Source organism: Cornus florida, unplaced genomic scaffold (assembly GCF_030987335.1).
Source record: "Cornus florida cultivar Cherokee Brave unplaced genomic scaffold, ASM3098733v1 CherokeeBrave_3.0.0_Hap2_Chr11, whole genome shotgun sequence".
NCBI classification, from domain to species: Eukaryota; Viridiplantae; Streptophyta; class Magnoliopsida; order Cornales; family Cornaceae; genus Cornus; species Cornus florida.
Genome location: NW_026775581.1, coordinates 83281247 through 83294825, shown reverse-complemented (window position 1 = coordinate 83294825; position 13579 = coordinate 83281247). Strand labels below are relative to the sequence as shown.

The 13579-nt window shown below is 36.7% G+C and overlaps 1 protein-coding gene across 1 annotated transcript in view; it reads left to right on the top strand.

Annotated features, from left to right (window-relative positions):
* Positions 1 to 3009: 3009 nt before the first annotated feature.
* The window catches only part of LOC132287032 (uncharacterized), a 46552-nt gene continuing 35982 nt past the window's right edge, over positions 3010 to 13579 (top strand). Inside the window, exon 1 of the mRNA XM_059789496.1 lies at positions 3010 to 4210. Coding sequence (XP_059645479.1) covers positions 3387 to 4210 — 824 coding nt within the window. The 5' untranslated portion in view covers positions 3010 to 3386. The remainder of the gene's footprint in view (positions 4211 to 13579) is intronic.

Here is a 13579-nt window from a genome sequence, read left to right as displayed (position 1 = left end):
TAAAAGTGTACGTGTGTTAAAGAAAACATATTCTTTACGAATTTAGAAGTCAAAAGCGGTCCATAAAAAGATAATATTTCAACTAATTATATCTTACATTTTTTAAACAAATAAATTATATCACTACAGGTCAACATTTAATTAATATTATGTCATCAATATTTTAGGATCATTAAAGTATTTTTTTCGTCCAAAATTAATGTTCAAAACAATACTTTCTAAGCCATTTTGGCATGAGAGAAGATAAAAGAATCATCATTTTTATTATCATATCATCATTCTTGCATTAATTATATATAAATAGGGCCAGTCACAATCACAAAAAATTATTTTTTATTATTTTCTATTACATTTTATCTATTCTCTAGTATTTAACTTATAAAAATTATTTATAATATTTAAGTCTTTACAAATACTTATAGTAAAGTCTGTATTTTAAGTTCTCCCAACATATATGCTGACTACAAATACTTACAGTAAATTATCTTCTAGTCTTTTTATGTGTGTAATTTAACAGTAAATTTAAAACACCACTTGAGATAGTTCTTATAAATTTTTTGCTAAAAATATTCATAAGAAATTTTTTTCGTAACTTTCTAATGATCGGTGAAGATTTTTTACAAGTCGCCCTATTATATAATCAATATTTGGGAAACATTAAAGTGTTCAAAGGAGAGTACATTGCCATTGTGGCATGGATTGAGACAGAATGGTAAACCTAAACAGCCAAAAATTGGGCCATTAATTAAAATATAATTTTACCTACATGTGGAAAAACATTACTATATATTAAAAGGTCTTTATAACAAGGACAAAAAGGATTAGTGATATTTTAAGTTATAACCATCATTTCGACTCTCTTGTAGTAATCTGTTGGTAGTCACTTGTCATGGAGTTCAAGCTTGTCACTTTTTTCCTAAAATTGATCACTTATGTATTTAATTGAAAAAATCATCTAAAATATCTTCCAATTTCCGTACCACATGGTTGGTGTGTGTTACTAAAAGTCTAAAAGTGATATGCATCTACCTGCCAAAATAATCTGTGCGGGGGCAATTTAGTCCTCACACTTCTCTAATCCAAACTGAAATCAATCATGTTATTATCATGATTATAAACCTATGATAACTTTATTTTATTTCTTTAACATTGTTAAGTCGAATAAAAAAACATATGTTCCACGTTGTTTCTGTTACTAGCAAGATTGATTCAAAATTATACAATGATTTACAATTTTAGGAAAATAAAATAAAATTCAATGATTTACTTACATGAATAGGTGGCAGAAAAGGAAAAGAAATATATATTTATGAACCTTGTAAGAGTTTGAATGGAAGGAAAAGTAAAATGTTGAGAAAAATAACACTTTATAGACACCTAATTTTTTCATAATTTTCTTTTAGAAAATATTTGCAAATTTACTTTCTACAAATTTTGATGTGAACTTACGATTTTGCCTCTTTTACATATTTCTAAAAATAAAATATATCAATAATGATGGAAGGTAATATTCACACTTCACTCTTCTCCAATTGCACTCTATTTACCTTTTTTCTTTTAAAGGAAATAATAAGAAGGTCTTTGAATTTATTAATGCGCCATCCTTAATTTCTAATGTCATTGGTACCCTTTATACAACTTTAACATTTTTGTACCTTCTTTACTTTCTTTATTATTATTTTTTCCTTTCTTTTTGTTTTTTCTGAAAATTCTCTCATAGAAAATAATTTATTTCATACAAATAATTTTATTTTTGGTAGTTAAAAGATATAATTTATTTCATAGTGACTTTTTTTTTTTTTTTTTTGTACAATTAAAAGAGATATTTATTTAACAAAGTTATTTTTTTTTTCATTCCAATAAAAAAAAAGGTAACTTTTTTTTTTTTATAATTTTTTTATGGGTACTATCAAAATAAATAATTTATTCAATAAAAATATATATATATTTTTAAGTCTTATCAAAAGAGATAATTTTTTCAATAGAGATAAATATATTTTTTTAATCCTCTTCTTTTCATACCCATTTTTTTTTTATCTTGACAAAAGAAATAATATCTTCAGTAAATATATTTTGGGTGGAGGGGGGTTTCATGTCGAAAGGGATAATTTTTAATGGTTACTTTTTATTTTTTTATACGGTAAAAAGAGGCAATTTATTCAGCATAATATATATATATATATATTTTTTTGTCTCGTCAAAAGAGACCTGATATGTTAAAAATTTTAGATAAGAAGAGGAAATCTAAAATGACAGTTGTGTTATTTAAAAAGTAATAATTATTTACTTGTAAAGTTAGGGTTAGAATTACCATTTCATTTAAGATTGTAGTGCAACCGTTGAAAAGTGGAGTGCTAATATCGCCTCCCACAATGATACTCTCTTTAACAAGTAATGTCCTTTTTGGAGAGGAGAAGTTTAAAAAAAATATGCAATTTATCCCTTTTTAATTATCATATTATCCTTTTAAGTGTGAATACATATATGATCACATTTGAATTTTTTTAAAACTTTAAAGGTGTTAATGGAATAATGTAAAATATTTTATTTTAATTTTAATAAGTGGACAAGTATTTTGGGACTATTAAATTGAGTTATTATTAACTATATCTCTCCCATGCCTACAAAACTATTTATTTATATTTTTATATTGCTTTTATTTTATCCAATATAAATTTATTTAGACCTTATATTCTATTTCATAAAAATAATGACATTTTAAGTAAATTATTATTATTATATATAATTTTAATTTTTCATACTATTTAAACAATAAAATAGTAATTTCTCATTATTTTTCTAAAACTTTTTCATACAAACCAAATACATATTAATAAATTAATTTATATTTCCCCCACTTCCCTTTCTTTCTTTCTCTCCTTCCCTTTCTTTTACTTTCAATATTTTAATATATTGATTTGATGCATGTTACTTTGCCCCTACTTTTGGAGTCTAGGTTTGGCACAAGTGGAGTAGCCCACTCGATCATTACCCATACCATCCCCAATATACAAACCACTCCTGTGTTTTACGCTGTCTTTCCTCATTTGCTACCCTTCTTCTCTCTGTAGACTCTTTCTCTCTCTACTCTTCTGCCTTCCCTTCCCTTACCTTACCTTCCCTTCCCCTATTCTCCTTACAGTGAAGAAACGAGGTTTTCCCATGGCCATTATCTAGCCCTTTCGATATAACCACTCCCATTCTCTCTCCACTCATATAATTTATACATATACATATATATATATAGAGAGACACACACACAAGCATATATCTATACAACGTTCACAGCTCGTTTATGGTGGTTTTGATGGTAATCATCGACAATTTTCCGATGCAATCCACTTTTGATCTCAGCCGTTCGATGTGATGACATTTATAATCAGTGAATGGCGAGAACTCTTTCCTCTATTGTTCATTTCTTCATTTTCACAACCTTCGTTACGAGCCCTAGTTTAATTCGTCTTGGTTCCGCTTCACACGATGACTTCTCGACAATCGGCTTCGATTCCGACCTCTTCTACCATGATTATTCCCCGCCGGCGCCGCCTCCGCCTCCGCCGCGGCCACCGTCGGTGTCGTGCGAGGACGATCTCGGAGGGATTGGGTCTGTGGACACTACGTGCCAAATAGTGTCCAATTTGAACCTCACGAAGTCTGTGTATATACATGGGAAGGGCAATTTTTACATCCTTCCAAATGTAAGTGTGAATTGTTTGGTTTATGGGTGTGAGATTTCTATAAACGTTACTGGTAATTTTAGTTTGGGTGAGAATGCTCTGGTTTTGACGGGAACATTCGACCTAGCAGCACACAATGCAAGTTTTTCTAATGGGTCTTTGGTGAATACTACGGGATTGGCTGGTGCGCCTCCATCACAAACTAGTGGGACGCCGCAAGGGATCGATGGGGCGGGTGGGGGACATGGTGGAAGAGGGGCTTGTTGTTTGACTGATAAGACTAAGCTTCCGGAGGACTTTTGGGGCGGGGACGCGTATTCTTGGTCATCACTGGAGAACCCATGGAGTTATGGTAGTAAGGGTGGGACGACGAGCAAGGAGGTGGACTACGGTGGAGGAGGCGGTGGAAGGATTAAGATGGAGATAGTGAGGTTCCTTGAGGTGAATAGTAGCTTGTTGGCTGATGGCGGTGATGGGGGTGCCAAGGGTGGAGGTGGGTCTGGAGGCAGCATCTTCATCAAGGCTTATAAGATGTAATTTCCTCGACTTCTGATATAATTTTACTGTAGAACAATTACTTAGTATAACTTAGTTGTTAGCACTGTAGCTCAATGTTCATTTGCACTTTTCCATGTTATATATTCTGCACGGTTAGTGAAAATTTTCCAAAGGCCATTTGTTGGTAGGAATCAGTGATTTTTATTATTATTTTTTTTTAAAGTTGTCTTTTGTCTCTTAATACCAAATATATATATATGGTACAAATCTGTGAATTCTTTCATAGTTGTATTAATATCTCAATGTTAATTGGGCAAATATATTTTTTTTGGTGTTACATGATGATAGTGCTGTTTTTTTGTATCTGATGTAGTAATAGATTGCATTTTTCAAGAACTCCAATGGAAATATTCAACCTCTTTGAGTAAACTCAAAATTTAATTGTTCAGAATGTTTTAAACAGCAGTACTGCTAAGTTGGATAATGAGGTCACCTGCAAGGTGTTGTGTTTTACTTTATCAAATGAATCTAGGTACTGCCACTTCACCACAAATCCCTAGGACCATTAACTAACAAAAAGAGAGTAAATAAGTAAAAAGAGAGGAAACATAGAGAATTGAAACAAGAGAAGTTCAAATTCTGACTTGTAATTCTAGTGCTAGTTTTTTTTTTTTTTTTGGAAGGTGGTTCCTGCAGCAGGCTTTGTTTATTGGTTCAGATTGCAGTCCCTATTTGTTCTAGGATTGGTTGGTTTTTATTTTTTCCCTCCTTTTTTTTATTTTTTCCTGATCTCTTTCATAGGAAACCCCCGGAAGTAGCTTCTTTCGTTCACTTGGAGATAGCCCTGTGAGGCGGTTCTTGCTTCTTGTAGGTTTGAAGGCTTATCGTTTAGGCATGATTCTTTCATGTGTGGCTTTGGGAGTCCATGCAATGAGAGTTGTGGTGATTGTACAAATAGCTCAAATAACGCTTTAATTTGTTAAAAGTATATTGAGGCCTTGGAATAAAAATGTCCGAAACATTAGTGATAGCGAGGCTGATTTTTTGAATGAGATTAAGATGTTGGGTTTGAATTTTAATAGACATTTTGGCTTCAGTGTGAGTCTGAGATTGTGGAGATTTTGATTAAATTATTGAGGAGTTTAGTTAGTGATAGAAGGCTAAAAAATAAATTAGATAATGCGACAAGTGTTATTGTTTGATAACTAAGTTGTATCTAGTGCGTTCATAAAGTTGCATGTTTTTGGTGGATAAAAATAATTTATTAAGAGGGTTAACTAGTGTGGAATCTGGATAGAGATTTTGTAGAGGTGGTTTTCCATAGGTGATTTTACCCCGTTTCTTTTAGCCAATTGCCTAACCTTACCTTTACAGTGTTACGAATCTATGGCATATTCCAGGAATTTATGTTTGGAAAAGCTTTTTTTAGTGAAGATTGAGGAGGGAATCAAGAGAGTTAATTTTAGGGAGAGTTAATTTTAGGTTAACTCCTAGTTGTGATGGTAATTTATCAGGTGGTCATGGTTCTAAAAGAGGGCTTGCTAAGAGTGTTTGTTTTTTTCCCTCCAAATAGCATTATCTACTCTAATTGGGCGACCTATAATGCTTTGGTTCCCAAGATTAGCAGGTCAATCAAGATGAAAGTCTTCAAATTTTGTTGCTAGCAAGATTATTACCAAATATCTTTCTAGACTGTTTCATTAAATATTTCAAAGCCTTGATGACACTTTTTTCTATTTTCAAGGACTTTCTATAGGAGAGTCAGATTCTTAATGTGTTTTGACACTTGGTGAGATGGTTGAGAAATCTTGAATTTAAAAAATGATGGTAGGAGTTTGTAGTTTAATTTGAAAAGGGAAAAGCTGTTATGAGGAGCTCTCACGTCAGGTATACTCTCAATGAAGAGGTGCACCTTGGACGGGCTGACCCAGCCCGGTCAGATTTTTCACGGGATAAGGCCATGATTTTTCAAATTAGGGATGGGTTTGGTTGCCCAAACTTAATTAGGGTTGGACTTGGATTGAGGTATCAACAACCCAAACCCAAACCCACACCCACACTCATACTCATACTCACACTCGAATTCTAATTTTATCTTTTACATAATATCATCATTTCTTTTTTAACTTCCTTTTATTTAAATATATCATCATTTTTTTTTAACTTCCTTTTACTTATTTATTATTTGATAAGTAGGATTCCTTTTATTTAAATTTTAATTTATTGTATGATGATTATTTGGAGTATTAATTCTCTAAGAATTGGTTTGTAATTTTTAGAAATTTACATTAGGTTTCTAGAATTTATTATGCTTAGGAGTAATCTAATCCGATACTAACTCGAGATCAACTTGATTTTTAGCTTGATTTCTCTAACTTGAGATCAATTTGAAAATAATATCTTGAATGTAATCTTCTCTCTATATATACACGTATTTATGGGTGGAATAATGCAAGGTCCTTTATTGGCAAACTGAATTGTTGTGGAAAATTGATCTAATTTGACTGGATTAGATACCAACCCGGCTAACCTCACTAACCCGACCATGATAGGGCGATCTAGCTTTTGCTAACCCGATGTTGGGTTCAGTCAGGGCTCGGCAGCTTTGCTCATAATGTGGGTCGGGCTCGACCCAACTGGTTCGAGTTGCACCCCTATCTCAATATAATGACTAAAGGTACAAGCTCACTGTGAGATGCCCTCAATATAGCACTACACTTTTGAAAAACATATGTCCATATAAGTAGGATCTTTCTAGATTTTGTGATCAAAGTAAAAAAATTTCGTGGCAAATGGAGAAGAAGGATGCCTCTTTAAATTCATCCATTTTTGTCTCATTAACAGGTTATATCATTTCCTTTTGCATTGGTAACAATTGTTTTATAGAGTTGCATCAAATATAGAAGACCAGCCCTTGTTAAAAGTTCAGAAGAATCTATTTATTTATTTATTTTGAATTTTTGATAAGTAAAAAGGTTGAAAAGAAATGTTGGATTCAACATCTAAAGGAATGTAACTTCAAAAGAGGAAGCTTTAGAACTCTAATAACTAAAACTACTCTATACAAATTAGGGACCGCATAAAACAACTCAGCATCATAATATGAGTTAGAATTGAACCTGTATATCACTTGTATAGCACATCTTGCAATTATGAAAATGATCAGACTACCATTGACTCCTAAAACCTAATATAATATAAATAAAATCATAAAAAACAGGAAAGCTTTAACGTCGTGGAAAGGGGGGAAGGAGGTCAAAAATCTCATCTCCCTTGTCAATTATGATGGGAAGGATGGGGTGGTGAGGGAGAGGGGGAGGTCCAGGATCGGAAAGAGGGGAGGAGGGGAGATGACTGTCTACGGTATTTAATGAAGTTACGAATTACCTCTTGGAACGTTCGAGGTCTCAACAACCCGAACAAAAGAAGGGTAGTGAAGGCAGCCTTGCGGAAGTGGAATGCCCATGTTTTATGCTTGCAAGAAACCAAGATGACTTCCATTTCTGACGGGATTGTTAGAAGCATATGAGGTGGAAGGTTCGTGAATTGGAAAGTGCTGAACTCTTCAGGTGCTTCTGGCGGCATACTTATTCTGTGGGATAGCAGGTGCTTATCTAGATTGGACATATGGAAGGGGAGTTATTCTATGTCTTGTGCATTCAATATGGAAGAAGACGATTTCAGATGGGTTTTTACTGGGGTTTATGTCCCAGTTATCGATACCGATAAATCATCCTTTTGGGAGGAGCTCTGCCATGTCAAGGGACTATGGTCTCTCCCTTGGTGCTTGGGAGGGGACTTCAATTCTGTTCGGTCTCCGTTCGAAAGATCTACGGGGGTTAGGTGGTCTTTGGAGATGACTCAGTTTTTAGACTTTATTGATAGCAATTTTCTTGCTGATTTGCCAATGGAAGGAGCATCATTTACTTGGTCTAGTGGCAAGGATTTGGTTTTTTATCTAGACTGGACAAGTTTCTGATCTCTGGGGAGTGGGAGGAGAAGTTCCCGGATGTTGTCTAGTCAGCCCTTGCAAGGGTGACCTCTGATCATATTCCCGTAGTCCTTGATTGTGGGGGCCTTAGATCTCGATGCACCCTTTTCCGCTTCGAGAATATGTGGTTGAGATCAGAGGATTTTCAAGGGAAAGTCAGGTCTTGGTGGGAGGAGGCGGTGATCACAGGTTCTTCCAGTTTTGTTTTAGCCAAGAAACTTCAGTCCCTCCAAAGCGATCTTAAAAGGTGGAATAAGGAGGTGTTTGGGAATTTGGTATGGAGGAAAAATAGAGCTTTGGCTGACTTTGCTGAAATTGATCGTCTTGAAGAGTTGGGACAGGATTTGGAGTCTTTGCGCTCCAGGAGAGTCTCCTGCCAGGCGGTTTTTGATGTGATTGCGAATTTGGAGGAAATTTCATGGCGTCAAAAATCTTGGGCCTTATGGCTCAAAGAAGGGGACCGGAACACGTAATTGTTTCACAGGCTTGCTAATGCTCATAGAAGAAGTAATCATATTGGGCGAATTCGTGTGAATGACTCGGAATTATGGAGAGAGGATGACGTGCGCAGGGGGATTGTCTCGTTTTATCAGAAGCTTTACATCGAGACGTTGAGGTGGAGACCTAGGCTTGAAGGCCTCCATTTTGACACCGTTTCTGACTTGGATAGAGATGGTCTTGAGATTCCTTTCTTCGAAGAGGAAGTGTTGAAGGCACTATCGAGTTGCAATGGTGATAAAGCTCCAGGGCCTGACAGATCCACTATGCGGTTTTTTATGGAGAGTTGGGAAGTGGTGAGAAATGCGGTGATGGGTACTTTCCAGGAATTCCATTCTCATGGCACTTTCGAAAAGTTACTTAATATCTCTTTTATTGCCCTCATCCCTAAGAAGGGCGGTGCTTCTAATATTAAGGACTTTCGGCCAATAAGCTTAGTGGGATGTATCTACGAGCTTATAGCTAAGGTTATTGTTTCCAGAATGAGAAATGTTATGGACGGAATCATTTTGGAGTCCCAGAATGCTTTTGTGGGAGGGCGAAAGATTCTGGATTCTGTTCTTATAGCAGGAGAATGTTTGGATTCTAGGCTGAAAAGTGGGGTTCCTTGCGTCTTATGAAAACTCGATATTGAAAAAGCTTATGATCACGTTAATTGGAGTTTTCTTCTTTACTTGCTTCAGAGAATGGGGTTTGGAAGTAAATGGAGGAAATGGATCGAGACATACATTTCGTATGTTAAATTCTCTGTTCTTGTGAACAGTACTCCTGCTGGTTTCTTTGGGAGTTCTCGGGTTTTGAGACAAGGAGACCCACTGTCGTCTTTTCTCTTCCTCATCGTCATGGAAGGTTTGAGCATACTTATGGGGAAAGCAGAGAATTTGGGTTTCATTAGGGGATTTAAAGTGGGAAGGGAGTTAGCCCATCAGATGGAGATCTTCCATTTGTTGTTTGCGGATGACACTTTGGTTTTTTGTGATGCCGATGTTACCTAACTTAGATATTTGAGGTGCATCCTTGTTTGTTTCCAGGCGGTTTCTGGACTGAAGATCAGCATAACCAAAAGTGTGGTTGTCCTGGTCGGAGATGTTCCAGATATCTCCTTTTTAGTTGCAGTCCTTGGATGTGGGGTGGGTGCTTTTCCTATCCCTTATTTGGGATTGCCCTTAGGGGTCTCCTCTAGGTGGGTGGGAAGTTGGGATCCCGTCATAGAGAGGTTTGAGAAGAGTTTGGCAGGATGGAAGAAGCAATATTTGTCGAAAGGGGGAAAGGTTACCCTTATCAAGAGTACTCTATTGAGTCGTCCAACTTATTTCTTATCTCTGTTTCAAATTCCGTGCTCCGTTGCCGAAAGGATCGAAAAAATCCAAAGGGACTTTCTATGGGGTGGAAAGAACGAGGAATTCAAGTATCATCTCGTTAATTGGGAGCAAGTCTGTAAGCATATGAAGATTGGAGGTTTAGGCATCCGCAAGCTGGTTCCCTTCAACAGAGCTCTTTTGGGTAAGTGGCTGTGGAGATTCGGCAAGGAACGACATCGTCAGTTGAGAAGGATTGTTTCTTGTCGTTTTGGGGAAGGAAGCGGTGGCTGGTCTTCCCGTCCAGTCAATGTAGCAGGAGGTGTTGGCATGTGGAAATTTATCCAAAAGGGCTGGGATCTCTTCTCTTCACATATTAGATTCAAGGCGCGTTATGGTCGATGTATCCGGTTTTGGGAGGATTTATGGTGCGGTGATTAGTTGCTGTCTTGCTCCTTTCCCAGACTTTATAGTATTGCCGTTGATAGACACGCCTATGTAACTAATTGCAATCGGCTTGATAGCAGTGAGGTTACCTGGGATGCGCGCTTTAGACGTTCTTTTCAGGACTGGGAGATAGATGAGGTCCATGCCTTTTTGGACTTGTTGTATCAGCAGGAGGGAGTCGGCAGAGGCAGTGATGACATCTTGTGGGTTCCTTCTTCTAATGGAAGATTTAATGTCCGGTCCATGTTTCTGCGCCTTTCCAACTTCGTTGGTCCTATCTTTCCATGGAAGACTATTTGGTGTTCCAAGGCTCCACCTGGAGCGGCATTCTTCGTTTGGACTGCCATCTGGGTTAACATATTGACATTAGACAATCTACGGAAGAGAGGCAATATTATTGTTAATTGGTGCTGTCTATGCAAAAGTGGTGGTGAGTCTGTGGATCATATCCTTATGCACTGTCCGGTGGCATACGATTGCTAGAACCTTATTTTAGGCTTATTTAGTATGCATTGGGTTATGCCCAAGTCTTCCAAATGCCTGATCAATGCGTGGAGAGGTTCCCAAGTCAGACGTTATGCGCGTGATTATTGGAGGATTGTTCCACACTGTGTATGGTGGTGCATTTGGAAAGAGAGGAATAGTAGAATTTTTGAAGGGAAGGAATCGCCCTTGGCGACTCTAAAATTTCATATTCTTTGTTCCATTTTTTTGTAATGTAAAAGGAAGCTTTTGCTCCTCATCCGTAGATCTTACTGATCTCTTGGACTCCATTGGTCCGTAGGTCCTTCTTTCGTTTTTGTATCCGGGACGCGTTCCCCTTTTGAACGCTCTTCTAATCAATTATTACTTATCAAAAAAAATATATATAAATAAAATCATACCAACACCGTGCTTGTTTAAGGAAAAATAAATTAGGCCTCAAAGAACTACCATGGGCACTTCTTTTGGATCAAAAAGTTCTCTTTCATGACATCAGGCCCAAAGTCTTAGTTTTAGTATATGTCCTCTATAACAAGCAATGGCTGGCACATAAAAGATGGTTAGGACGACAACCACATGTTCTGTAATTTGCTGATGGCATCGTTTTCTTCTTTCACAGCATTATTGAGAGAGCTTGGAATCTCTAATTTCCCCATGATGTTGGAATGTGGTTTATTTGGGATGCTAGGTTATCCTGTCGTCTATCGAATATGATATCAACGTATGGTCTGTTGGGAATCTTGGTATTCCTCTTGGTGGGAATTTGAAGCCATCTGAGTTTTGGGACATCATCGCAGTTAAAGAAGAGAGAAGGCTTTCAAGGTGGAAGAAAGACTGTGTCTTTTTACTTGAACATGTTCTTGTCATTCTTAGCAATCATTCGCATGTACTTCCTTGGTTAGGATCTTGATGCAAGGGGTTTTTAGTGGTCTGGTATTACTAAAGAGAAGAAGGGCCATTTAAAGTATTGGCGGGTATCGGAAGTCATTTTTTTATTTTAGTGGGAGATATGATTGCTATAGATAGGTCCTTTGTTGGATTTGTTTGGAAATTTCTGGGAGAGCAGTTATCTCTCTTGCAATTAAGTTATTTAAGGAAATTTCAGTTGGGTCCAGTTGGTTGGGAAATTCAGTTTGCAAGGCTTTAAAAAAACGTCATTAGAAGTTGCACTAGAATCCAATTTTATGAGGATTATTGTTAGGAGAAGCCTCATTCAAAATTTTTTTCTTCTTTTTTTTCGATAAGTAAATACCTTTTTAAAAAAAGGCGCTTAACAGGGGAGTGCTCCCAAAGGAACACACAACGCACACAAAGAGACTACCATAACTTAAAGTTATCCACAAAATCCAAAAGATGCCCCACAGATTTACAGTTTCACCAATTAACCCAAAAAATAGAGTAGACAATATGTTGTATTTAAGAGGCCCAAATAGGAGATTCCTCTCCATCGAAGGATCTCTATTTCTCTCATGCCACAGACCCCACCATAAACAAAGGGGAGTGGTCTTACACACATCTCTGGCTCGGCTCGCCACTATACACCCTTTCCAAGCCTCAACATGTCCACCCTAGAACTGGAGAAACCCAAAACATGCCAAATGCAACTAAGAACATAGACCATACATCCCTTGCCATTGGGCAATGAAGAGGAAGATGGTTCATGGTCTCCTTTGTCTTCTTGCACATGAAACACCAATTTACCACAATCTGTCGTCTCCTTCTGAGATTGTCAAGAATGAGAGTGTTTCCGAGGGCAGCTGTCCAAGCAAAAAAAGCCACCTTCAATGGGGCTTTCAACTTCCAATAGCCTTCCAAGGTAATTTGGGCCCTGGGATCTCTGACAGGCTCTGATAGAAAGATCGAACCTCAAAAATCCTTCTTGGGGAACCCACCCAAACTATCTTATCCATCCCCTCTCCCTCCACCACCTGGCTGTGGAGAAGGGCTAAGAACTCAACGACCTCCGTAAGCTCCCAATCATGAAAGTCTACGAAACTGCACGTTCGAGGATAACCTCCTGTTATCAAGTCGATGACCGTCAGCAACCAGAGCACATCTGGTTGTGGAGATCCTAAATTGCTGAGGAAACTTGCGAGCCAAAACATAGTCCCCACATCAGCAATCCTCCCAAAATATGACCTTTTCTCCCGCTCCAAACTCTAAACCGAATGCGTTTGGAGAACTTGCCCCATTAGAGAGGAAACAAGGTACAAGAGTAGGATGAGTTACTTCAAAGAAAAAGAAGAAGATTATGGACAATACAAAACCTTTAAAAACTGCAAAATATACAACAAAAAGAGCATTACCTGCTACAAAAACCCTTAAAATCTCTTCATGCAAATCATAATTAGAGAAAAAATAATCTCTCTGTTGTTTTTTCTTTTCTTTTTTTTTTTTTTTAAAAAGAAAAGAAGAAAACATCATCATGTACTTTGTACTGGAATAATCATGTCAGAGTTAGATTTTTATATCGAAGGAAAGGTCGTACATAAATGATATTATATGATTGTTGTTTCCGTTTCTTCAGTATAACTATGGAGTGCAAGATTAATTAGATTTACATTTATCTTCAAGTTTTCCTTTCTACTTTCTGTAACTAACTTCAATATCTCTGTTTCTCATTATTTTTTTCCCTTATTCTCCTTCTAATGTTGGTAGGGAGTAGCTATGAAGGACAAGAGAAATCA